Source organism: Mytilus galloprovincialis, chromosome 6 (assembly GCF_965363235.1).
Source record: "Mytilus galloprovincialis chromosome 6, xbMytGall1.hap1.1, whole genome shotgun sequence".
Taxonomy (NCBI): Eukaryota; Metazoa; Mollusca; class Bivalvia; order Mytilida; family Mytilidae; genus Mytilus; species Mytilus galloprovincialis.
The window spans coordinates 63,972,450-63,999,745 of NC_134843.1; the positions used below are offsets into that span (position 1 = coordinate 63,972,450).

Genomic DNA, 27,296 nt, shown 5'->3' on the forward strand with positions numbered 1-27,296 from the left:
TAGGGTTAGGGTTTTAGACAGCATTAGGGTTAGGGTTATAGACAGCATTGGGGTTAGGGTTATAGACAGCATTAGGGTTAGGGTTATAGACAGCATCAGGGTAAGGGTTATAGACAGCATTAGGGCAAGGGTTATACACATCATTAGGGTTAGGGTTATAGACAGCATTAGGGTTAGGGTTATAGACAGCATTAGGGTTAGGGTTATAGACAACATTAGGGCAAGGGTTATACACATCATTAGGGTTACGGTTATAGACAGCATTAGGGTTAGCGTTATAGATATCATTAGGGTTAGGGTTATATACATCATTAGGGTTACGGTTATAGACATCATTAGGGTTACGGTTATAGACATCATTAGGGTTAGGGTTATATACATCATTAGGGTTACGGTTATAGACATCATTAGGGTTAGGGTTATAGACATCATTAGGGTTAGGGTTTTTGACATCATTAGGGTTAGGGTTATAGACATCATTAGGGTTAGGGTTATATACATCATTAGGGTTACGGTTATAGACAGCATTAGGGTTAGAGTTTTAGACATCATTAGGGTTAGGGTTATAGACATCATTAGGGTTAGGGTTATAGACATCATTAAAGTTAGGGTTATAAACAGCATTAGGATTAGGGTTATAAACAGCATTAGGGTTAGGGTTATAGACAGCATTAGGGTGAGGGTTATAGACAGAATTTGGGTTAGGGTTATAGACAGCATTAGGGTTAGGGTTATAGACAGCATTAGGGTTAGGGTAATAGACAACATTAGGGTTAGGGTTATAGACAGCATTAGGGTTAGGGTTATAGACAACATTGGGGTTAGGGTTATATACAGCATCAGGGTAAGGGTTATAGACAGCATTAGGGTTAGGGTTATAGACATCATTAGGGTTAGGGTTATAGACATCATTAAAGTTAGGGTTATAAACAGCATTAGGGTTAGGGTTATAAACAGCATTAGGGTTAGGGTTTTATACATCATTAGGGTTACGGTTATAGACAGCATTAGGGTTAGGGTTTTAGACATCATTAGGGTTAGGGTTATAGACATCATTAGGGTTAGGGTTATATACATCATTAGGGTTACGGTTATAGACAGCATTAGGGTTAGGGTTTTAGACATCATTAGGGTTAGGGTTATATACATCATTAGGGTTACGGTTATAGACAGCATTAGGGTTAGGGTTTTAGACATCATTAGGGTTAGGGTTATAGACATCATTAGGGTTAGGGTTATAGACATCATTAAAGTTAGGGTTATAAACAGCATTAGGGTTAGGGTTATAAATAGCATTAGGGTTAGGGTTTTATACATCATTAGGGTTAGGGTTTTAGACATCGATAGGGTTAGGGTTATAGACAGCATTAGGGTTAGGGTTATAGACAGACCTAGCGTTAGGGTTATAGACACCAATAGGGTTAGGGTTATATACAGCATCAGGGTAAGGGTTATAGACAGCATTAGGGCAAGGGTTATATACATCATTAGGGTTAGGGTTATATACAGCATCAGGGTTAGGGTTATATACATCATTAGGGTTAGCGTTATAGATATCATTAGGGTTAGGGTTATAGACATCATTAGGGTTAGGGTTATAGACATCATTAGGGTTAGTGCTATTGACATCATTAGGGTTAGGGTTATATACAGCATTAGGGTTAGGGTTATAGACAGCATTAGGGTTATAGACATCATTAGGGTTAGGGTTATAGACAGCATTAGGGTTAGGGTTATAGACAACATTGGGGTTAGGGTTATATACAGCATCAGGGTTAGGGTTATATACATCATTTGGGTTAGCGTTATAGATATCATTAGGGTTAGGGTTATAGACATCATTAGGGTTAGGGTTATAGACATCATTAGGGTTAGTGCTATTGACATCATTAGGGTTAGGGTTATATACAGCATTAGGGTTAGGGTTATAGACATCATTGGGGTTAGGGTTATAGACAGCATTAGGGTTACGGTTATAGACATCATTAGGGTTAGGGTTATAGACATCATTCGGGTTAGGGTTATAGACATCATTAGGGTTAGGGTTATAGACATCATTGGGGTAAGGGTTTTAGACATCGATAGGGTTAGGTTTATAGACAGCATTAGGGTTAGGGTTATATACAGCATCAGGGTAAGGGTTATAGACAGCATTAGGGCAAGGGTTATACACATCATTAGGGTTACGGTTATAGACAGCATTAGGGTTAGGGTTTTAGACATCATTAGGGTTAGGGTTATAGACATCATTAGGGTTAGGGTTATATACATCATTAGGGTTACGGTTATAGACAGCATTAGGGTTAGGGTTTTAGACATCATTAGGGTTAGGGTTATAGACATCATTAGGGTTAGAGTTATAGACATCATTAAGGTTAGGGTTATAAACAGCATTAGGGTTAGGGTTATAAACAGCATTAGGGTTAGGGTTTTATACATCATTAGGGTTAGGGTTTTAGACATCGATAGGGTTAGGGTTATAGACAGCATTAGGGTTAGGGTTATAGACAGCATTAGGGTTAGGGTTATAGACAGCCCTAGCGTTAGGGTTATAGACAGCCCTAGCGTTAGGGTTATAGACACCAATAAGGTTAGGGTTATATACAGCATCAGGGTAAGGGTTATAGACAGCATTAGGGCAAGGGTTATATACATCATTAGGGTTAGGGTTATATACAGCATCAGGGTTAGGGTTATATACATCATTAGGGTTAGCGTTATAGATATAATTAGGGTAAGGGTTATAGACATCATTAGGGTTAGGGTTATAGACAGCATTAGGGTTAGGGTTATAGATAACATTAGGGTTAGGGTTATAGACAGCATTAGGGTTAGGGTTATAGACAACATTGGGGTTAGGGTTATATACAGCATCAGGGTTAGGGTTATATACATCATTAGGGTTAGCGTTATAGATATCATTAGGGTAAGGGTTATAGACATCATTAGGGTTAGGGTTATAGACATCATTAGGGTTAGTGCTATTGACATCATTAGGGTTAGGGTTATATACAGCATAAGGGTTAGGGTTATAGACATCATTGGGGTTAGGGTTATAGACAGCATTAGGGTTAGGGTTATAGACAGCATTAGGGTAAGGGTTATAGACAGACTTAGGGTTAGGGTTATAGACAGCATTAGGGTTAGGGTTATAGACATCATTAGGGTAAGGGTTATATACATCATTAGGGTTAGGGTTATAGACATCATTAGGGTTAGGGTTATAGACAACATTAGGGTTAGGGTTATAGACAGTATTAGGGTTAGCGTTATAGACAACATTGGGGTAAGGGTTATAGACATCATTAGGGTTAGGGTTATAGACATCATTCGGGTTAGGGTTATAGACATCATTAGGGTTAGGGTTATAGACATCATTGGGGTTAGGTTATAGACATCATTAGGGTTAGGGTTATAGACATCATTAGAGTTAGGGTTATAGACATCATTGGGGTTAGGGTTATAGACATCATTCGGGTTAGGGTTATAGACATCATTAGGGTTAGGGTTATAGACATCATTGGGGTTAGGGTTATAGACATCATTGGGGTTAGGTTTATAGACATCATTAGGGTTAGGGTTATAGACATCATTAGGGTTAGGGTTATAGACAGACATAGGGTTAGGGTTATAGACAACAATAGGGTTAGGGTCATATACAACATAAGGGTAAGGGTTATAGACAGCATTAGGGCAAGGGTTATATACATCTTTGGGGTTAGGGTTATTGACAGCAGTAGGGTTAGAGTTATCAACAGAATAAGGGTTAGGGTTATAGACAGCATTAGGGTGAGGGTTATAGACAGAATTAGGGTTGGGGTTATAGACAGCATTAGGGTTAGGGTTATAGAAAACATTGGGGTTAGGGTTATAGACAGACATAGGGTTAGGGTTATAGACAACAATAAGGTTAGGGTTATATACAGCATAAGGGTAAGGGTTATAGACAGCATTAGGGCAAGGGTTATATACATCATTAGGGTTAGGGTTATTGACAGCAGTAGGGTTAGGGTTATCAACAGAATAAGGGTTAGGGTTATAGACAGCATTAGGGTTAGGGTAATAGACAACATTAGGGTTAGGGTTATAGACAGCATTAGGGTTAGGGTTATAGACAACATTGGGGTTAGGGTTATATACAGCATCAGGGTAAGGGTTATAGACAGCATTAGGGCAAGGGTTATGCACATCATTAGGGTTACGGTCATAGACAGCATTAGGGTTAGGGTTTAGACATCATTAGGGTTAGGGTTATAGACATCATTAGGGTTACAGTTACAGAGAGCATTAGGGTTAGGGGTTTAGACATCATTAGGGTTAGGGTTATAGACATCATTAGGGTTAGGGTTATAGACATCATTAAGGTTAGGGTTAAAAACAGCATTAGGGTTAGGGTTTTATACATCATTAGGGTTAGGGTTTTAGACATCGATAGGGTTAGGGTTATAGACAGCATTAGGGTTAGGGTTATAATCAGCATTAGGGTTAGGGTTATAGACAGACCTAGGGTTAGGGTTATAGACAACAATAGGGTTAGGGTTATATACAGCATAAGGGTAGGGTTTTAGACAGCATTAGGGCAAGGGTTATATACATCATTAGGGTTAGGGTTATATACAGCATCAGGGTTAGGGTTATATCCATCATTAGGGTTAGCGTTATAGATATAATTAGGGTTAGGGTTATAGACAACATCAGGGTTAGGGTTATATACACCATTAGGGTTAGGGTCATAGACATCATTAGGGTTAGTGTTATTGACATCATTAGGGTTAGGGTTATATACATCATTAGGGTTACGGTTATAGAGAGCATTAGGGTTAGGGTTTTAGACATCATTAGGGTTAGGGTTATAGACATCATTAGGGTTAGGGTTATAGACATCATTAAGGTTAGGGTTATAAACAGCATTAGGGTTAGGGTTTTATACATCATTAGGGTTAGGGTTTTAGACATCGATAGGGTTAGGGTTATAGACAGCATTAGGGTTAGGGTTATAAACAGCATTAGGGTTAGGGTTATAGACAGACCTAGGGTTAGGGTTATAGACAACAATAGGGTTAGGGTTATATACAGCATAAGGGTAGGGTTTTAGACAGCATTAGGGCAAGGGTTATATACATCATTAGGGTTAGGGTTATATACAGCATCAGGGTTAGGGTTATATCCATCATTAGGGTTAGCGTTATAGATATAATTAGGGTTAGGGTTATAGACAACATCAGGGTTAGGGTTATATACAGCATTAGGGTTAGGGTCATAGACATCATTAGGGTTAGTGTTATTGACATCATTAGGGTTAGTGTCATTGACATCATTAGGGTTAGAGTTATAGACAGCATTAGGGTAAGGGTTATAGACATCATTAGGGTTAGGGTTATAGACATCATTAGGATTAGGGTTATAGACGGCATTAGGGTTAGGGTTATATACAGCATTAGGGTTAGGGTTATAAACAACATTAGGGTTAGGGTTTTAGACTGCATTAGGGTTAGGTATATAGACAGCATTAGGGTTAGGGCGATAGACAGACTTAGGGCTAGGATTATAGACAGCATTAGGGTTAGGGTTATAGACAGCATTAGGCTAAGGGTTATATACAGCATTAGGGTTAGGGTTAGGGTTAAAGACAACATGAGGGTAAGGGTTATATACAGCATTAGGGTAAGGGTTATATACAGCATTAGGGTGAGGGTTAAAGACAACATTAGGGTTAGGGTTATATACAGCATCAGGGTTAGGGTTATAGATATCATTAGGGTTAGTGTTATAGACATCATTAGGATGAGGGTTATAGACATCATTGGGGTAAGGGTTAAAGACATCATTAGGGTGAGGGTTATAGACATCAATATTGTTAGGGTTTTATACATCATTACAGTTAGGGTTATAGACAGCATCAGAGTTAGGGTTATAGACAACATTAGGGTTAGGGTTATAGACAGCATTAGGGTAAGGGTTGTAGACATCATTAGGGTAAGGGTTATAGACATCATTAGGGTTAGGGTTATAGACCGCCTTAGGGTTAGGGTTATAGACAGAATTAGGGTTAGGCTTTTAAACAGCATTAGGGTTAGGGTTATACACATCATTAGGGTTAGGGTTTTAGACATCATTATGGTCAGGGCTATAGACAGCATTAGGGTAAGGGTCATAAACAGACTTAGGGTTAGGGTTATAGACAGCATTAGGGTTAGGGTTGTAGACAGACTAAGGGTTAGGATTATATACAGCATTAAGGTTAGGGTTATATACATCATTAGAGTTAGGGTTATAGACAGCATTAGTGTGAGGGTTTTAGACATCGATAGGGTTAGGGTTATAGACAGCATTAGGGTTAGGGTTATAGACAGCATTAAGGTTAGGGTTATAGACAGACCTAGGGTTAGGGTTATAGACAGCAATAGGGTTAGGGTTATATACAGCATAAGTATAAGGGTTATAGACAGCATTAGGGCAAGGGTTATATACATCATTAGGGTTAGGGTTATTGACAGCAGTAGGGTTAGGGTTATCAACAAAATAAGGGTTAGGGTTATAGACAGCATTAAAGTGAGGGTTATAGACAGAATTAGGGTTAGGGTTATCAACAGAATAAGGGTTAGGGTTATAGACAGCATTATGGTTAGGGTTATAGACAGAATTAGGGTTAGGGTTATAGACAGCATTAGGGTTAGGGTTATAGACAGCATTAGGTTAGGGTTATAGACAACATTAGGGTTAGGGTTATAGACAGCATTAGGGTTAGGGTTATAGACAACATTGGGGTTAGGGTTATATACAGCATCAGGGTTAGGGTTATATACATCATTAGGGTTAGCGTTATAGATATCATTAGGGATAGGGTTAAAGACATAATTTGGGTTAGGGTCAAAGACATCATTAGGGTTAAGGTTATAGACATCTTTAGGGTTAGTGTTATTGACATCATTAGGGTTAGGGTTATATACAGCATTAGGGTAAGGGTTATATACAGCATTAGGGTGAGGGTTAAAGACAACATTAGGGTTAGGGTTATATACAGCATCAGGGTTAGCGTTATAGACATCATTGTGGTTAGGGTTATAAACATCATTAGGGTTAGGGTTATAGACGGAATTAGGGTTAGGTTATAGACAGCATTAGGTTTATGGTTATAGACAGGATTAGGGTTAGGGTTATAGACAGCATTAGGGTTAGGGTTATAGACAGCATTTTGGTTAGGGGTATAGACAACATTGGGGTTAGGCTTATATACAGCATCAGGGTTAGGGTTATATACATCATTAGGGTTAGCGTTATAGATATCATTAGGGTTAGGGTTATAGACATCATTGGGGTAAGGGTCAGACATCATTAGGGTTAGGGTTATAGACATCATTAGGGTTAGGGTTATATACAGCATTAGGGTTAGGGTCATAGACATCATTGGGGTTAGGGTTATAGACATCATTAGGGTTAGTGTTATTGACATCATTAGGGTTAGGGTTATATACAGCATTAGGGTTAGGGTTATATACATCATTGGGGTTAGGGTTAAAGACATCATTAGGGTAAGGGTTATAGACATCATAAGGGTTTGTTTTATAGATATCATTAGGGTTAGGGATAGATACAGCATTAGGGTTAGGGTTATATACATCATTAGGGATAGGGTTATAGACAGCATTAGGGTTAGGATTTTAGACATCATTAGGGTTAGGGTTATAGACAGACTTAGGGTTAGGGTTATAGACAGCATTAATGTTAGGATTTTATACATCATTAGAGTTAGGGTTTTAGACATCATTAGGGTTGGGGTTTTAGACAGTATTAGGGTTAGGGTTATAGACAGCATTATGGTTAGGGTTATAGACATCATTAGGGTTAGAGTTATAGACAGCATTAGGGTTAGGGTTATAGACAGCATAAGGGTTAGGGTTTTAGACAGCATTAGGGTTAGGGTTATAGACAGCATTAGGGTTAGGGTTATATACAGCATTAGGGTTAGGATTAAAGACAACATGAGGGTAAGGGTTATATACAGCATTAGGGTAAGGGTTATATACAGCATTAGGGCGAGGGTTAAAGACAACATTAGGGTTAGGGTTATAGATATTATTAGGGTTAGTGTTATAGACATCATTAGGGTGAGGGTTATAGACATCATTGGGGTTAGGGTTATAGACATCATTAGGGTTAGGGTTATAGACATCATTATTGTTAGGGTTTTATACATCATTACAGTTAGGGTTATAGACAGCATCAGGGTTAGGGTTATAGACAACATTAGGGTTAGGTTACAGACAGCATTAGGGTTAGAGTAATAGACATCATTAAGGTTACAATTATAGACAGCATTAGGGTAAGGATTATAGACATCATTAGGGTAAGGGTTATAGACATCATTAGGGTTAGGGTTATAGACCGCCTTAGGGTTAGGGTTATAGACAGAATTAGGGTTAGGCTTTTAGACAGCATTAAGGTTAGGGTTATATACATCATTAGGGTTAGGGTTTTAGACATCATTATGGTTAGGGCTATAGACAGCATTAGGGTTAGGGTCATAAACATACTTAGGGTTAGGGTTATAGACAGCATTAGGGTTAGGGTTGTAGACAGACTTAGGGTTAGGATTACATACAGCATTAGGGTTAGGGTTATATACATCTTTAGAGTTAGGGTTATAGACAGCATTAGGGTTAGGGTTATAGACGGCATTAGGGTTAGTGTTATATACCGCATTAGGGTTAGGGTTATAGACTGCATTAGGGTTAGGGTTATATACAGCATTAGGGTTAGGGTTATAGACAGCATAAGGGTTAGGGTTTTAGACAGCATTAGGGTTAGGGTTATAGACAGCATTAGGGTTAGGATTATAGACAGCATTAGGGTTAGGGTTATAGACATCATTAGGGTTAGAGTTATAGACAGCATTAGGGTTAGGGTTATAGACGGCATTAGGGTTGGTGTTATATACCGCATTAGGGTTAGGGTTATAGACTGCATTAGGGTTAGGGTTATATACAGCATTAGGGTTAGAGTTATAGACAGCATAAGGGTTGGGGTTTTAGACAGCATTAGTGTTATGGTTATAGACAGACTTAGGGTTAGGATTATAGACAGCATTAGGGTTAGGGTTATAGACAGCATTAGGGTTAGGGTAATATACAGCATTAGGGTTAGGATTAAAGACAACATGAGGGTAAGGGTTATATACAGCATTAGGGTAAGGGTTATATACAGCATTAGGGTTAGGGTTATAGACATTATTATTGTTAGGGTTTTATACATCATTACAGTTAGGGTTATAGACAGCATCAGGGTTATGGTTATAGACAACATTAGGGTTAGGGTAATAGACATCATTAAGGTTACAATTATAGACAGCATTAGGGTAAGGATTGTAGACATCATTAGGGTAAGGGTTATAGACATCATTAGGGTTAGGGTTATAGACCGCCTTAGGGTTAGGGTTATAGACAGAATTAGGGTTAGGGCTATAGACAGCATTAGGGTAAGGGTCATAAACAGACGTAGGGTTAGGGTTATAGACAGCATTAGGGTTAGGGTTGTAGACAGACTTAGGGTTAGGATTACATACAGCATTAGGGTTAGGGTTATATACATCATTAGAGTTAGGGTTATAGACAGCATTATGGTTAGGGTCTTAGACAACATTAGGGTTAGGGTTTTAGACAGCATTAGGGTTAGGGTTATAGACATCATTAAGGTTACAATTATAGACAGGATTAGGGTAAGGGTTGTAGACATCATTAGGGTAAGGGTTATAGACATCATTAAGGTTAGGGTTATAGACGGCATTATGGTTAGGGTTATATACAGCATTAGCGTTATGGTTATAGACAGCATAAGGGTTAGGGTTTAAGACATCATTAGGTTTAGGGTAATAGACAGCATTAGGGTTAAGGCTATAGACAGACTTGGAGTTAGGGTTATAGACAGCATTTGGGTTAGGGTTATAGACATCATGAGGGTTAGGGTTATATACAGCACCAGGGTTAGGGTTTTAGACAGCATTAGGGTTAGGGTTATAGACATCATTAGGGTAAGGGTTATAAACAGACTTAGGGTTAGGGTTATATACAGCATTAGGTTAGGGTTATATACAGCATTAGGGTTAGGGTTATAGACAGCATTAGGGTTAGGGTTATAGAGGGCATTATGGTCATAGACAGCATTAGGGTTAGGGTCATAGACAGCATTAGGGTTAGGGTTCTAGACAGCAGTAGTGTTAGGGTTATCAACAGAATTACGGTTAGGGTTATAGACAGACTTAGGGTTAGGGTTTTAGACAGTATTAGGGTTAGGGTTATAGACAGCATTATGGTTAGGATTATAGATATCATTAGGGTTAGAGTTATAGACAGCATTAGGGTTAGGGTTATAGACGGCATTAGGGTTAGTGTTATATACCGCATTAGGGTTAGGGTTATAAACAGAATAAGGGTTAGGGTTATAGACAGCATTAGGGTTAGGGTTATAGACAGAATTAGGGTTAGGGTTATAGACAGCATTAGGGTTAGGGTTATAGACAGCATTAGGGTTAGGGTTATAGACAACATTAGGGTTAGGGTTATTGACAGCATTAGGGTTAGGGTTATAGACAACATTGGGGTTAGGGTTATATACAGCATCAGGGTTAGGGTTATATACATCATTAGGGTTAACGTTATAGATATCATTAGGGTTAGGGTTAAAGACATAATTTGGGTTAGGGTCAAAGACATCATTAGGGTTAAGGTTATAGACATCTTTAGGGTTAGTGTTATTGACATCATTAGGGTTAGTTTTATATACAGCATTAGGGTAAGGGTTATATACAGCATTAGGGTGAGGGTTAAAGACAACATTAGGGTTAGGGTTATATACAGCATCAGGGTTAGGGTTATAGACATCATTGGGGTTAGGGTTATAGACATCATTAGGGTTAGGGTTATAGACAGAATTAGGGTTAGGTTATAGACAGCATTAGGTTTAGGGTTATAGACAGAATTAGGGTTAGGGTTATAGACAGCATTAGGGTTAGGGTTATAGACAGCATTTTGGTTAGGGTTATAGACAACATTTGGGTTAGGGTTATATACAGCATCACGGTTAGGGTTATATACATCATTATGGTTAGCGTTATAGATATCATTAGGGTTAGGGTTATAGACATCATTAGGGTTAGGGTCATAGACATCATTAGGGTTAGGGTTATAGACATCATTAGGGTTAGGGTTATATACAGCATTAGGGTTAGGGTCATAGACATCATTGGGGTTAGGGTTATAGACATCATTAGGGTTAGTGTTATTGACATCATTAGGGTTAGGGTTATATACAGCATTAGGGTTAGGGTTATATACATCATTGGGGTTAGGGTTATAGACATCATTAGGGTAAGGGTTATAGACATCATTAGGGTTTGTTTTATAGATATCATTAGGGTTAGGGATATATACAGCATTAGGGTTAAGGTTATATACATCATTAGGGACAGGGTTATAGACAGCATAAGGGTTAGGATTTTAGACATCATTAGGGTTAGGGTTATAGACAGACTTAGGGTTAGGGTTATAGACAGCATTAATGTTAGGATCTTATACATCATTAGGGTTAGGGTTTTAGACATCATTAGGGTTAGGGTTATACACAGCATTAGGGTTAGGGTTATAGACATCATTAGGGTTAGGGTTATAGACAGACCTAGGGTTAAGGCTATAGACAGACCTAGGGTTAGGGTTATATACAGCATAAGGGTTAGGGTTCTAGACAGCAGTAGTGTTAGGGTTATCAACAGAATTACGGTTAGGGTTATAGACAGACTTAGGGTTAGGGTTTTAGACAGTATTAGGGTTAGGGTTATAGACAGCATTATGGTTAGGGTTATAGACATCATTAAGGTTAGAGTTATAGACAGCATTAGGGTTAGGGTTATAGACGGCATTAGGGTTAGTGTTACATATCGCATTAGGGTTAGTGTTACATATCGCATTAGGGTTAGGGTTATAGACTGCATTAGGGTTAGGGTTATATACAGCTTAGGATTAGGGTTATAGACAGCATAAGTGTTAGGGTTTTAGACAGCATTAGGGTTAGGGCTATAGACAGCATTAGGTTTAGGATTATAGACAGCATTAGGGTTAGGGTTATAGACAGTATAAGGGTTAGGGTTATATACAACATTAGGGTTAGGATTAAAGACAACATGAGGGTAAGGGTTATATACAGCATTAGGGTAAGGGTTATATACAGCATTAGGGCGAGGGTTAAAGACAACATTAGGGTTAGGGTTATATACAGCATCAGGGTTAGGGTTATAGATATTATTAGGGTTAGTGTTATAGACATCATTAGGGTGAGGGTTATAGACATCATTATTGTTAGGGTTTTATACATCATTACAGTTAGGGTTATAGACAGCATCAGGGTTAGGGTTATAGACAACATTAGGGTTAGGTTACAGACAGCATTAGGATTAGGGTAATAGACATCATTAAGGTTACAATTATAGACAGCATTAGGGTAAGGATTATAGACATCATTAGGGTAAGGGTTATAGACATCATTAGGGTTAGGGTTATAGACCGCCTTAGGGTAAGGGTTATAGACAGAATTAGGGTTAGGCTTTTAGACAGCATTAAGGTTAGGGTTATATACATCATTAGGGTTACGGTTTTAGACATCATTATGGTTAGGGCTATAGACAGCATTACGGTAAGGGTCATAAACAGACTTAGGGTTAGGTTTATAGACAGCATTAGGGTTAGGGTTGTAGACAGACTTAGGGTTAGGATTATATACAGCATTAGAGTTAGGGTTATATACATCATTAGTGTTAGGGTTATAGACAGCATTAGGGTTAGGGTTATACACGGCATTAGGGTTAGTGTTATATACCGCATTAGGGTTAGGGTTATAGACTGCATTAGGGTTAGGGATATATACAGCATTAGGGTTAGGGTTATAGACAGCATAAGGGTTAGGGTTTTAGACAGCATTAGGGTTAGGGTTATAGACAGCATTAGGGTTAGGATTATAGACAGCATTAGGGTTAGGGTTATAGACATCATTAGGGTTAGAGTTATAGACAGCATTAGGGTTAGGGTTATAGACGGCATTAGGGTTAGTGTTATATACCGCATTAGGGTTAGGGTTATAGACTGCATTAGGGTTAGGGTTATATACAGCATTAGGGTTAGGGTTATAGACAGCATAAGGGTAAGGGTTTTAAACAGCATTAGGGTTAGGGTTATAGACAGCATTAGGGTTAGGATTATAGACAGCATTAGGGTTAGGGTTATAGACAGCATTAGGGTTAGGGTAATATACAGCATTAGGGTTAGGATTAAAGACAACATGAGGGTAAGGGTTATATACAGCATTAGGGTAAGGGTTATACACAGCATTAGGGCGAGGGTTAAAGACAACATTAGGGTTAGGGTTATATACAGCATCAGGGTTAGGATTATATATATTATTAGGGTTAGTGTTATAGACATCATTAGGGTGAGGGTTATAGACATCATTGGGGTTAGGGTTATAGACATCATTAGGGTTAGGGTTATAGACATCATTATTGTTAGGGTTTTATACATCATTACAGTTAGGGTTATAGACAGCATCAGGGTTAGGGTTATAGACAACATTAGGGTTAGGTTACAGACAGCATTATGGTTAGGGTAATAGACATCATTAAGGTTACAATTATAGACAGCATTAGGGTAAGGATTGTCGACATCATTAGGGTAAGGGTTATAGACATCATTAGGGTTAGGGTTATAGACCGCCTTAGGGTTAGGGTTATAGACAGAATTAGGGTTAGGCTTTTAGACAGCATTAAGGTTAGGGTTATATACATCATTAGGGTTAGGGTTTTAGACATCATTATGGTTAGGGCTATAGACAGCATGAAGGTAAGGGTCATAAACAGACTTAGGGTTAGGGTTATAGACAGCATTAGGGTTAGGGTTGTAGACAGACTTAGGGTTAGGATTATATACAGCATTAGGGTTAGGGTTATATACATCATTAGAGTTTGGGTTATAGACAGCATTAGGGTTAGGGTCTTAGACAACATTAGGGTTAGGGTTTTAGACAGCATTAGGTTTAGGGTTATAGACATCATTCAGGTTACAATTATAGACAGGATTAGGATAAGGGTTGTAGACATCATTAGGGTAAGGGTTATAGACATCATTAGGGTTAGGGTTATAGACGGCATTATGGTGAGGGTTATATACAGCATTAGAGTTATGGTTATAGACAGCATAAGGGTTAGGGTTTAAGACATCATTAGGTTTAGGGTAATAAACAGCATTAGGGTTAAGGCTATAGACAGACTTGGAGTTAGGGTTATAGACAGCATTTGGGTTAGGGTTATAGACATCATGAGGGTTAGGGATATATACAGCACCAGGGTTAGAGTTACAGACAGCATTAGGGTTAGGGTTATCAACAGAATTACGGTTAGGGTTATAGACAGACTTAGGGTTAGGGTTTTAGACATCATTAGTGTTAGAGTTATAGACAGCATTAGGGTTAGGGTTATAGACGGCATTAGGGTTAGTGATATATACCGCATTAGGGTTAGGGTTATAGACTGCATTAGGGTTAGGGTTATATACAGCTTTAGGATTAGGGTTATAGACAGCATTTGGGTTAGGGTTATAGACATCATGAGGGTTAGGGTTATATACAGCACCAGGGTTAGAGTTATAGACAGCATTAGGGTTAGGGTTATAGACATCATTAGGGTAATGGTTATAGACAGACTTAGGGTTAGGGTTATATACAGCATTAGGTTAGGGTTATATACAGCATTAGGGTTAGGGTTATAGACAGCATTAGGGTTAGGGTTATAGAGAGCATTATGGTCATAGACAGCATTAGGGTTAGGGTCATAGACAGCATTAGGGTTAGGGTTCTAGACAGCATTGGTGTTAGGGTTATCAACAGAATTACGGTTAGGGTTATAGACAGACTTGGGGTTAGGGTTTTAGACAGTATTAGGGTTAGGGTTATAGACAGCATTATGGTTAGGGTTATAGATATCATTAGGGTTAGAGTTAAAGACAGCATTAGGGTTAGGGTTATAGACGGCATTAGGGTTAGTGTTATATACCGCATTAGGGTTAGGGTTATAAACAGAATAAGGGTTAGGGTTATAGACAGCATTAGGGTTAGGGTTATAGACAGAATTAGGGTTAGGGTTATAGACAGCATTAGGGTTAGGGTTATAGACAGCATTAGGGTTAGGGTTATAGACAACATTAGGGTTAGGGTTATAGACAGCATTAGGGTTAGGGTTATAGACAACATTGGGGTTAGGGTTATATACAGCATCAGGGTTAGGGTTATATACATCATTAGGGTTAGCGTTATAGATATCATTAGGGTTAGGGTTAAAGACATAATTTGGGTTAGGGTCAAAGACATCATTAGGGTTAAGGTTATAGACATCTTTAGGGTTAGTGTTATTGACATCATTAGGGTTAGGGTTATATACAGCATTAGGGTAAGGGTTATATACAGCATTAGGGTGAGGGTTAAAGACAACATTAGGGTTAGGGTTATATACAGCATCAGGGTTAGGGTTATAGACATCATTGGGGTTAGGGTTATGGACATCATTAGGGTTAGGGTTATAGACAGAATTAGGGTTAGGTTATAGACAGCATTAGGTTTAGGGTTATAGACAGAATTAGGGTTAGGGTTATAGACAGCATTAGGGTTAGGGTTATAGACAGCATTTTGGTTAGGGTTATAGACAACCTTGGGGTTAGGGTTATATACAGCATCAGGGTTAGGGTTATATACATCATTGGGGTTAGCGTTATAGATATCATTAGGGTTAGGGTTAAAGACATCATTAGGGTTAGGGTCATAGACATCATTACGGTTAGGGTTTTAGACATCATTAGGGTTAGGGTTATATACAGCATTAGGGTTAGGGTCATAGACATCATTGGGGTTAGGGTTATAGACATAATTAGGGTTAGTGTTATTGACATCATTAGGGTTAGGGTTATATACATCATTGGGGTTAGGGTTATAGACATCATTAGGGTAAGGGTTATAGACATCATTAGGGTTTGTTTTATAGATATCATTAGGGTTAGGGATATATACATCATTATGGTTAGGGTTATAGACGGCATTAGGGTTAGTGTTATATACCGCATTAGGGTTAGGGTTATAAACAGAATAAGGGTTAGGGTTATAGACAGCATTAGGGTTAGGGTTATAGACAGAATTAGGGTTAGGGTTATATACAGCATTAGGGTTAGGGTTATAGACAGCATTAGGGTTAGGGTTATAGACAACATTAGGGTTAGGGTTATAGACAGCATTAGGGTTAGGGTTATAGACAACATTGGGGTTAGGGTTATATACAGCATCAGGGTTAGGGTTATATACATCATTAGGGTTAGCGTTATAGATATCATTAGGGTTAGGGTTAAAGACATAATTTGGGTTAGGGTCAAAGACATCATTAGGGTTAAGGTTATAGACATCTTTATGGTTAGTGTTATTGACATCATTAGGGTAAGGGTTATATACAGCATTAGGGTAAGGGTTATATACAGCATTAGGGTGAGGGTTAAAGACAACATTAGGGTTAGGGTTATATACAGCATCAGGGTTAGGGTTATAGACATCATTGGGGTTAGGGTTATGGACATCATTAGGGTTAGGGTTATAGACAGAATTAGGGTTAGGTTATAGACAGCATTAGGTTTAGGGTTATAGACAGAATTAGGATTAGGGTTATAGACAGCATTAGGGTTAGGGTTATAGACAGCATTTTGGTTAGGGTTATAAACAACATTGGGGTTAGGGTTATATACAGCATCAGGGTTAGGGTTATATACATCATTAGGGTTAGCGTTATAGATATCATTAGGGTTAGGGTTAAAGACATCATTAGGGTTAGGGTCATAGACATCATTACGGTTAGGGTTATAGACATCATTAGGGTTAGGGTTATATACAGCATTAGGGTTAGGGTCATAGACATCATTGGGGTTAGGGTTATAGACATCATTAGGGTTAGTGTTATTGACATCATTAGGGTTAGGGTTATATACATCATTGGGGTTAGGGTTATAGACATCATTAGGGTAAGGGTTATAGACATCATTAGGGTTTGTTTTATAGATATCATTAGGGTTAGGGATATATACAGCATTAGGGTTAGGGTTATATACATCATTAGGGATAGGGTTATAGACAGCATAAGGGTTAGGATTTTAGACATCATTAGGGTTAGGGTTATAGACAGACTTAGGGTTAGGGTTATAGACAGCATTTATGTTAGGATTTTATACATCATTAGGGTTAGGGTTTTAGACATCATTAGGGTTAGGGTTATACACAGCATTAGGGTTAGGGTTATAGACAGCATTAGGGTTAGGGTTATAGACAGACCTAGGGTTAAGGCTATAGACAGCTTTAGGGTTAGGGTTATATACAGCATAAGGGTTAGGGTTCTAGACAGCAGTAGTGTTAGGGTTATCAACAGAATTACGGTTAGGGTTATAGACAGACTTAGGGTTAGGGTTTTAGACAGTATTAGGGTTAGGGTTATAGACAGCATTATGGTTAGGGTTATAGACATCATTAGGGTTAGAGTTATAGACAGCATTAGGGTTAGGGTTATGGACGGCATTAGGGTTAGTGTTATATACTGCATTAGGGTTAGGGTTATAGACTGCATTAGGGTTAGGGTTATATACAGCTTTAGGATTAGGGTTATAGACAGCATAAGGGTTAGGGTTTCAGACAGCATAAGGGTTAGGGTTATAGACAGCATTAGGGTTAGGATTATAGACAGCATTAGGGTTAGGGTTATAGACAGCATTAGGGTTAGGGTTATATACAGCATTAGGGTTAGGATTAAAGACAACATGAGGGTAAGGGTTATATACAGCATTAGGGTAAGGGTTATATACAGCATTAGGGCGAGGGTTAAAGACAACATTAGGGTTAGGGTTATATCAGCATCAGGGTTAGGGTTATAGATATTATTAGGGTTAGTGTTATAGACATCATTAGGGTGAGGGTTATAGACATCATTTGGGTTAGGGTTATAGACATCATTAGGGTTAGGGTTATAGACATCATTATTGTTAGGGTTTTATACATCATTACAGTTAGGGTTATAGTCAGCATCAGGGTTAGGGTTATAGACAGCATTAGGGTTAGGGTAGTAGACATCATTAAGGTTACAATTATAGACAGCATTAGGGGAAGGATTATAGACATCATTAGGATAAGGGTTATAGACATCATTAGGGTTAGGGTTATAGACCGCCTTAGGGTTAGGGTTATAGACAGAATTAGGGTTAGGCTTTTAGACAGCATTAAGGTTAGGGTTATATACATCATTAGGGTTAGGGTTTTAGACATCATTATGGATAGGGCTATAGACAGCATTAGGGTAAGGGTCATAAACAGACTTAGGGTTAGGGTTATAGACAGCATTAGGGTTAGGGTTGTAGACAGACTTAGGGTTAGGATTATATACAGCATTAGGGTTAGGGTTATATACATCATTAGTGTTAGGGTTATAGACAGCATTAGGGTTAGGGTTATAGACGGCATTAGGGTTAGTGTTATATACTGCATTAGGGTTAGGGTTATAGACTGCATTAGGGTTAGGGTTATATACAGCATTAGGGTTAGGGTTATAGACAGCATAAGGGTTAGGGTTTTAGACAGCATTAGGGTTAGGGTTATAGACAGCATTAGGGTTAGGGTTATAGACATCATTAGCGTTAGAGTTATAGACAGCATTAGGGTTAGGGTTATAGACGGCATTAGGGTTAGTGTTATATACCGCATTAGGGTTAGGGTTATAGACTGTATTAGGGTTGGGTTATATACAGCATTAGGGTTAGGGTTATAGACAGCATAAGGGTTAGGGTTTTAAACAGCATTAGGGTTAGGGTTATAGACAGCATTAGGGTTAGGATTATAGACAGCATTAGGGTTTGGGTTATAGACAGCATTAGGGTTAGGGTAATATACAGCATTAGGGTTAGGATTAAAGACAACATGAGGGTAAGGGTTATAGACATCATTAGGGTAAGGGTTATAGACAGACTTAGGGTTAGGGTTATATACAGCATTAGGTTAGGGTTATATACAGCATTAGGGTTAGGGTCATAGACAGCATTATGGTTAGGGTTATAGACAGCATAAGGGTTAGGGTTATAGACAGCATTAGGGTTAGAGTTTTAGACAGAATTAGGGTTAGGGTTATAGACAGCATTAGAGTCAGGGTTTTAGAGAGCATCAGGGTTAGCTTTATAGACAGCATAAGGGTTTGGGTTTTAGACAGCATTAGGGCTAGGGTTATATACATCATTAGGGTTAGGGTTATAGACAGCTTTAGGGTTAGGGTTATAGACAGCATTAGGGTTAGGGTTTTAGACAGCTTTAGGGTTAGGGTTATAGACAGCATTAGGGTTAGGGTTTTAGACAGCATTAGGGCTAGGGTTATATACATCATTAGGGTTAGGGTTATAGACAGTTTTAGGGTTAGGGTTATAGACAGCATTAGGGTTAGGATTTTAGACAGCATTAGGGAAAGGGTTATAGACAGCATTAGGGTCAGGGTTTTAGAGAGCATCAGGGTTAGGGTTATAGACATCATTAGGGTTAGGGTTATAGACATCTTTAGGTACCAGTCTTGTATTACAACTCCAATTTCCGGTGCATGTCAAAACATGGAGGGAAACAAAATAGTGCATTTTTTTCTGAATTTTGTTCTGAACTCAATTTTTTCTCTTTGATTATAGGTTTATGCTGAATTGAAACATATATATATAGACTTTAAAAAAAATCTTGCATCTTTTGGGGATATCAATCCAGGAAAGTGGAAGGATATCATGTTTACTTGAAGTGGTGCGGCCTAGTAAAAATAGCAAACAGAAAGTAGAAAAGAAATGTTTTGACTTCAGGATTGCGTAACTTTTTATTCTTCGTGGCAAGACCTCCTTTTTTTTCGATTAAATCACAATTTCACATAAGTACATACATGATATGAACATGAATTTTTTTTTCTATGTAGCATTTTTTATTTTTTTTATTTTCAAAGATCAGCTGTTTTGCATGTAAGCTTATGGAGGAGTCAATTACAAGACTGCAACCTTTAGGGTTAGGGTTATAGACAGCATTAGGGTTAGGGTTTTAAACAGCATTAGGGTTAGGGTTATATACATCATTAGTGTTAGGGTTATAGGCAGCTTTAGGGTTAGGGTTATAGACAGTATTAGGGTTAGGGTTTTAGACAGCATTAGGGTTAGGGTTAGAGACAGCATTAGGGTTAGGGTTATAGACAGACCTAGAGTTAGAGTTATAGACAGCATAGGGATAGGGTTATAGACAGCATGAGGGTTAGGGTTATAGACAGCAGTAGGGTTAGGATTATATACAGCAGTAGGGATACATGTAGGATTAGAAACATACCTAGGGTTAGGTTTATAAACACACTTGGGGTTAGGGTTATAGACAGAATTAGGGTTAGGTTATAGACAGCATTAGGGTTAGGGTTAGAGACAGCATAAGGATTAGGGTTAAAGACAGCATTAGGGTTAGGGTTATATACATCATTAGGGTTAGGGTTATAGACAGTAGTAGGGTTAGGGTCATAGACAGCATTAGGGTTAGTGTTAGAGACAGCATTAAGGTTAGGGTTATAGACAGCATTAGGGTTAGGGTTATATACATCATAAGGGTTAGGGTTAAAGACAGAATTAGGGTTAGGGTTTAGACAGCATTAGGGTTAGGCTTATAGACAGCATTAGGGTTAGGGTTTTAGACAGCATTAGGGTTACGGTTTTAGACAGCATTAGGGTTAGGGTTATATACATCATTAGGGTTAGGGTTAAAGGACAGAATTAGGGTTAGGGTTCAAAACAAAAGGCATACAACTCAAAACAATGTCAACAACTGATAGACATATGCCAAAAAAACTATTTGACACAAGTCGTAACAAAGCGACTGAATATATAAGAGGCTTCCGACTTGGGACAGGCACATACAGAATGTAGCGAATTGGCAATAAACCCTCCAATATATCCAGGGAAAGTGGAATGCTTGGTGGGATTGATTGGAATAGTAACTATATAGTTATAAAACAAAAGGCATATAACTCAAAACAATTTCAACAACTAATAGACATATACCAAGACAACTATTTGACACAAGTCGTAACGAAACCACTGAATATAAAAGAGGCTTTTGACTTGGGACAGGCACATATAAAATGTGGCGAATTTGCGCCAAACCCTCCACCCTATGGCCTGGGAAAGTGGAATCCTTGGTGGAATTGATTGACATATTACTCTATAAAACAAAAGGCATACAACTCAAAACAATGTCAACAACTTATAGACATATGCCGAGACAACTATTTGGAACAAGTCGTAACAAAACCAACACATTACACAGAAACATCACAGCCCATACTTGAACTCTTTTTTACTTATATTAGCTCCACCCGTAGAAGATAAAACTTATGAATCAGAATCAAACTTAAAACGTAGAAGAGCAAAAAATTAAAAAAAAACAACACCTAGATTTTAACAAAGCAAATACTGAACAATTTAAAGAAAAGCTAAATAACATAAACCTTAACGATATTACGAACCCAGGAAAACTTACAATGGATGAACGTTGGGATAATTTCAAAACAAAGGTATTTAAAAAAAAAACACACTATGGAAGAGTCAATTCCTACTAAAATGATAAATGACACAAATCAGAAACTACCATAAAATCACTGATTAGAAAAAGGAATACAGTGTTCAAAAAAGTTAAAACAGACTCGCACAATAAAATTTATAAACAGTACAGGGACACAAAGAAACTACTTCAGAAAGAGACAAGAAAAGCTTATTGGACATATCTGGAAAACATCATTTGTTACTACGAAAGCTTACAAACTTCGCAAATACAGAGAAAAAAAATGGAAGTATATTAGGTCCACCAGAAAAGACAGTTCAGGAGTTGCACCATTAAGATCTGAGGGCATGCTGATAGATGACATAAATTTAAAAAACAAAAAGTTGCAATCTGACTCAATAAACAATACTACTTTGTTTTTACAGCTGAAACATTGAAAATGATAAAGAAAAAATACCAACTCTTCCAGACAACTATCCATCTCTGGCAGAAATACATGTAACACCAAAATCACATAGAAAAAAAATCCTAATAAATTATTGATCCATCTTAAGCTACAGGTCCAGATGAAATACCAGCACGCATTCTAAAACAATTTGCATCAGAATTTACACCACAACTCACTTTCGTTTATGACCGTGGCATCCTTCTTGAAGGGAGATGTACCAACAGACTGAATAGACAGGCAAATGTGAACACTATTCTAAAAAAAATATTAAAAAATGCATGCATCTTAGACAAAAATATCAATCAGTACACATCCAACATCAATTGGATTTAGTTTAAAGACGTCATAAACAGTAGTCTTAGTGCCTTGTTGTATCATCCCTTTATACTGTCTTTAAAAGAAGTCTGCCAGGAAATGATTAAATATATTTTTATTTATAGGAACCCTTGTATAATTAATTTTATATTGAAACATACTGTTGTCGTCAGGAAAATGAAATGAACACTTTATGTTAAGGGTAGGGTACTCTTTTAAAAGAAGACAGAAAAAGGATTGCGGGAAAGCAGACAGTGTTTTTGTTAAAAGCAGCAAAAAGAAATTATTTAAATGTTTCAAAGCAATTTTGATGTAGATTCGAGAAAAAGAAAGGTGTTTTTAATCATAGAAATATTTTTTTATAGTTTACAAATGTTACATTTCATAAGATGAGGTAAAGGTTACTAAATAAAAGTAAAAACGGTTTACAAAAAATAATCATAAAATAAGAGAAAGATTTGTCACTGTTGGTTTATTATATAATTTGACTTATGGAATAAATTTAATTTAAGTTTCCATTCCCAATAACACCACAATTACCAAAACTACAGACAAACTTTGTGTTAATGCACTGATAGGGCAAATCCAACAAAATCATGATGAAAATGGACTGGTTGAAACATTAGGAATACTTGCGCTTTCTGTTTCTGTTCTCCACCCCTTGTAACTAGAAGCCCATAGGAAGTCTGCAACTTTTATAAAAGCTATAAAAGCCTGATTTGACCAATATTGATTTACTGCAAGTGAGCATTCATCCCGCATGGTCATGATTTTTATACAGCAGTGTCTGCATGTATGCAGGGACGAGTAGTCAAATTGCCATTCGTATGCTACGCATACCTGCATTTCTTTTTATAATAAAATGCCATTGGACCTGTTAGAATAAGTTTATTTAAAGGATCTACTCCAATCATATCTTAATATCTAAATAATACACAATAGAATTTAGGATGTGTTATTGAGTTTGTTAAATTGAATTAACAAATCTGCTGAAAGGTAGAAATTTTCATTACAATGGTCTGTAACATGTATAATACTTACTGTAATCATAAGGATCTTGTGTTCTTTTACATTTCTATTTCTATTTCTAGCTTGATTATTCCAGGAAGAAAATATATCATGACCAAAAATTAACAACAAAAACCAACATTTTTAAAAATAGCAATGTAACAAAGACCAGTAAAGTTTCAGAATGGCAGAGAGCTACAGAAGGGTTCTCTGGATTTACAGAATGTGACGATAGGAGGCCAACCAAAAGGAGAAGTTTGCCTGCAAGACAACCCCAGAAATATAGAATATGCATGCCTTGTGATTCAGAATCAGAGGCAGAGTTAGAAGGTAAAGTTTATTTTACATAACAAATCATTTATGTGCATTTCATGTAACTGGTCATGATCAGCTGTCTTAAATCTTTGTTGAGGGCTTTTCATTTTTTTTTATTTAGCTGACCCTTTAAGTTTATATTATGATTTATTCACTTACTTTTCACATTAATTAGCATTTGTGTTCTAAAACCTGACATTATTTCAATGGCTCCTATAAAAATAAGAAGATGAGATATGATTATAAATGAGACAACACTCTTCTAGAGACCAAATGACATAGACATAGGTTTATACATAGTAATATAATCAGACCCTTTTCTAAGAATATTGATAAAAAAATGAAGGATTTATAATTATGAGCCTGGAGTACATGATGAGTACTTGAAGGATATTGTTGCATACATGTTTGATTTATTTATCATGGTACTTTTTGCTAATCTGATATTCAAATATGATGGACATTGAGTATGTTATTCTCCTCTGACAATGTCTGATACATATTTTAGGGAAATGGTATGCTCCTTAATGATGTTTTATGGATAGTCATGTTGTTAAAGGACTTTCATTCTACCAATATTTTCTGATTCCTTCTTGATTATGTATAATACGTACTATTAATTTTTCATGACAATGATTTTTTTCCAATTGTTTTAAAATATTGTCTTTTATAAATCCTGAATGAAGCAGTTTGTTGTTGCAGTTGAAAATACCATTAAATGGAGTTCAAGTGAAGATGATTTATCACCCGTATCAGATAAAGAAGAAAACTCAAGAGTAATTAAAAAAGAATCAAAATGTCAGACTACTGAAAAAAAGAAGATAAAGGAAACAGACATGCCACAGCAGAGTAAAATAGATTTTGAAAACAGTGATAATGAAAGTGAGGCTGAAGGCAGTTTAAAATTTAGCTGCAAGATCTCAGCACAGGTATACAATTAATTTGTATTCTATAACATTTAAAAACAATACCATTTATATTATGTAAAATAAATTGTGTAGGGCTAGCAATTTTCTTCCTTGGAGAGTAGGTTAAATATATCATAAATTAGAAAGGTCAAATGAATAAATAATTAAAAAAAAAAGATTAAAGTTTCCTTTTTGCTCACTTCAGAATTTTTTTCTTTTTATGTACAAATGAAGTTGGTAGAAAGAAAATGGGTGTTGTAGAAAGTTTCTTTGTAAAAAATTATCAAACTAGGCATGCCAGCAGTCTTTTGGTTATTTGTGCTACTGTCTCATGATGTTTATTTAACATATATTCATTCATACATTTTGTACATATGGTGTTATTGGATAAGAAAGAATTTTAGTTGATGTACATTACACGATAATGTGGTTTTATGCTGGGGATAGATATTTCAAATTCATACAGTCGGATGAAAAAGCCTGCTATCAAGAACTTGACATTTCTGTAAACTCTTTTACACCATAGGTTCTTCTACAATTTAGTCTGAATCTGAAGTGGATTTAGATTTGTTTTTTTCAATTTTGATTTAGAATGAAGCAGACTTGATTGAAGATGCAGATTCAAGATCTTCTTTTACACTGAGTGGATCTAACACAAAGTCAGATAAGGTAATGGTTTCAATATAAGTATGCACATTATAGTTATTATAAAATATTGTTTATTATAATCAACAGGAGGGGATGATCAGCTTAGACAACCAGTACCCCACCCTGTTCCTGCATTTTGCAAAAATGCATACCTTTCATAAATTTTTGGAACATTACATACAACAGACCTGAAGCTGTGTCAACTCTATTTCATAGAGAGTTATCAACATTTGAAAATATCTGATGCATTTATAAAATTATTATTCTGACTTTTGTCTTTTAAAACTTTCTGACAACTTATCGGAGGGTGTGTAAATATTGACAAAAAAATTGTGTGTGTAATATGTCTCTTTGCAAAAGCTTTTATGTAAAATACATTTACATGTTGATTGGAATATAAGGAATTTTTACAATACTATATACAATTCAAATTAAGATCTATTACCAGGAGAAACTTCTGATCTGTGTTTTTGAAGAATAGGTACAAATATGTTATGTTTAATATCGATAATGTTGGTATACATTGGGTACCTCTTCATTCCAAAATAAATTTCTCATGATAAAATTGGGGGGTCATCATGATTCACAAAATGTTCTATTAGCTGATTAGTTCAAAGGAAATAAAACCGTGAAGGATACAAATAACCCAAAAAGTATAGCCCCTCACAAGTCTGTAGGTAATTGACATCTATTTTGTTATCTCCCCTTTATTCTTGTAGAAAGGAAAACACATAAAAAAGCCTTACTTAAAGTTAAATAATTAAAATAAAATTTATAAAGAATTTTAATTACTATTTTAAATGTTTAAGTTCATGTATTTAATCAATTACTGTGATATCGATGCCAGACTTTGCTTATATGAACTTTTATTTATAGCATTTAATTGAAAACATAAATTCAATATTGCCCTAATGAGAAACATTCATACAGCTCTCTATCTATTATAGTATTATTTGTTGACATAGAACACTCCAGTGTTCCTAATATCTACCATCAATTAAAAAAAATTATTCTGACTGAAAATTTACTTGCTCAGCACAGTAGAGTGATATGAAAAACTATTGCTAGAAACTAAGGACGCATTTGCTCATTGATAATGAAATTACTAAAGTTGTCATTAGTTAAATAGGGATACTCAATTACTTTTCTCACTTTCCCTATACCTGCTCAAGCGAGAAAGAATCTATTTGAGATGATCAAAGATAATAACACTCTTACTTGCTGTAATCTTTGTTGAAACCAGGTCAGAACGCTTAGCTGGTACAAATATCTATAACTTTCATTTGAGAAATCATATACTGAGCCAAAAAAGTTAAGCAACACTTTTTTTTTTTTCGTTTCAACAATTTTTTTTTAAATATCATTGATATAATCTTCAGTTTTACCTGTAATTTTAAACAATCGTCCTTTTTTCCAGTTGATTGATTTCGCGCCATTTAAGCTTTGCACGTGAAATCGATGTTTTACCTTTTTTACCTGTACCTTTAAAACGAAATTTAAAATTTATTTTTCACTGACGTTCAGAAACACAACAATTTTCAGAAAAACACACGTAAGTTTAAAAAAATTGCATGGGGCGTCGACCAGGCCTCCCCGAAAATGACCGCCACAGAGCTATTGGGATGGTTGATGCCGGAATGAGTGTTGCCGACGTAGCAGCTCAATTTCACGTGCATAGGGCAACAGTTTGGCGACTAATAAACAGATTTCGACAAACTGGAACTTCAAAGGATAGACCGTGATCTGGTAGACCCAAAAAACTAACACCAAGGGAGGAGCGCTACGTTAGATTAACGTCAACACGTGACAAGTTTATTCCCGCCACACGAGTAGTCCATAGACTCAGGGCAGCTACTGGAGTACGTGTTTCAGCTCAGACTGTTAGAAATCACCTTCACAGACTAGGGATACATGCACGAAGACCACATCAAGGAATGGAGCTAACACCTAACCATCAACACCAAAGGCTAGTCTGGACAAACCGCCATTTACGCTGG

General features: G+C 36.9%; 1 protein-coding gene across 2 annotated transcripts in view; it reads left to right on the forward strand.

Annotated features, from left to right (window-relative positions):
* Window positions 1-22,617: 22,617 nt before the first annotated feature.
* LOC143080086 (DNA repair-scaffolding protein-like) overlaps window positions 22,618-27,296 on the forward strand; it is a 43,053-nt gene continuing 38,374 nt past the window's right edge. The window contains exons 1-4 of one of the 2 annotated variants that reach the window (XM_076255764.1): window positions 22,618-22,753; window positions 23,512-23,758; window positions 24,446-24,672; window positions 25,243-25,320. In XM_076255764.1, coding sequence (XP_076111879.1) covers window positions 22,712-22,753; window positions 23,512-23,758; window positions 24,446-24,672; window positions 25,243-25,320 — 594 coding nt within the window. In that variant the 5' untranslated portion in view covers window positions 22,618-22,711. Of the gene's footprint in view, window positions 22,815-23,511; window positions 23,759-24,445; window positions 24,673-25,242; window positions 25,321-27,296 lie in introns of both variants that reach the window. The other variant, XM_076255765.1, reaches the window with a different exon arrangement.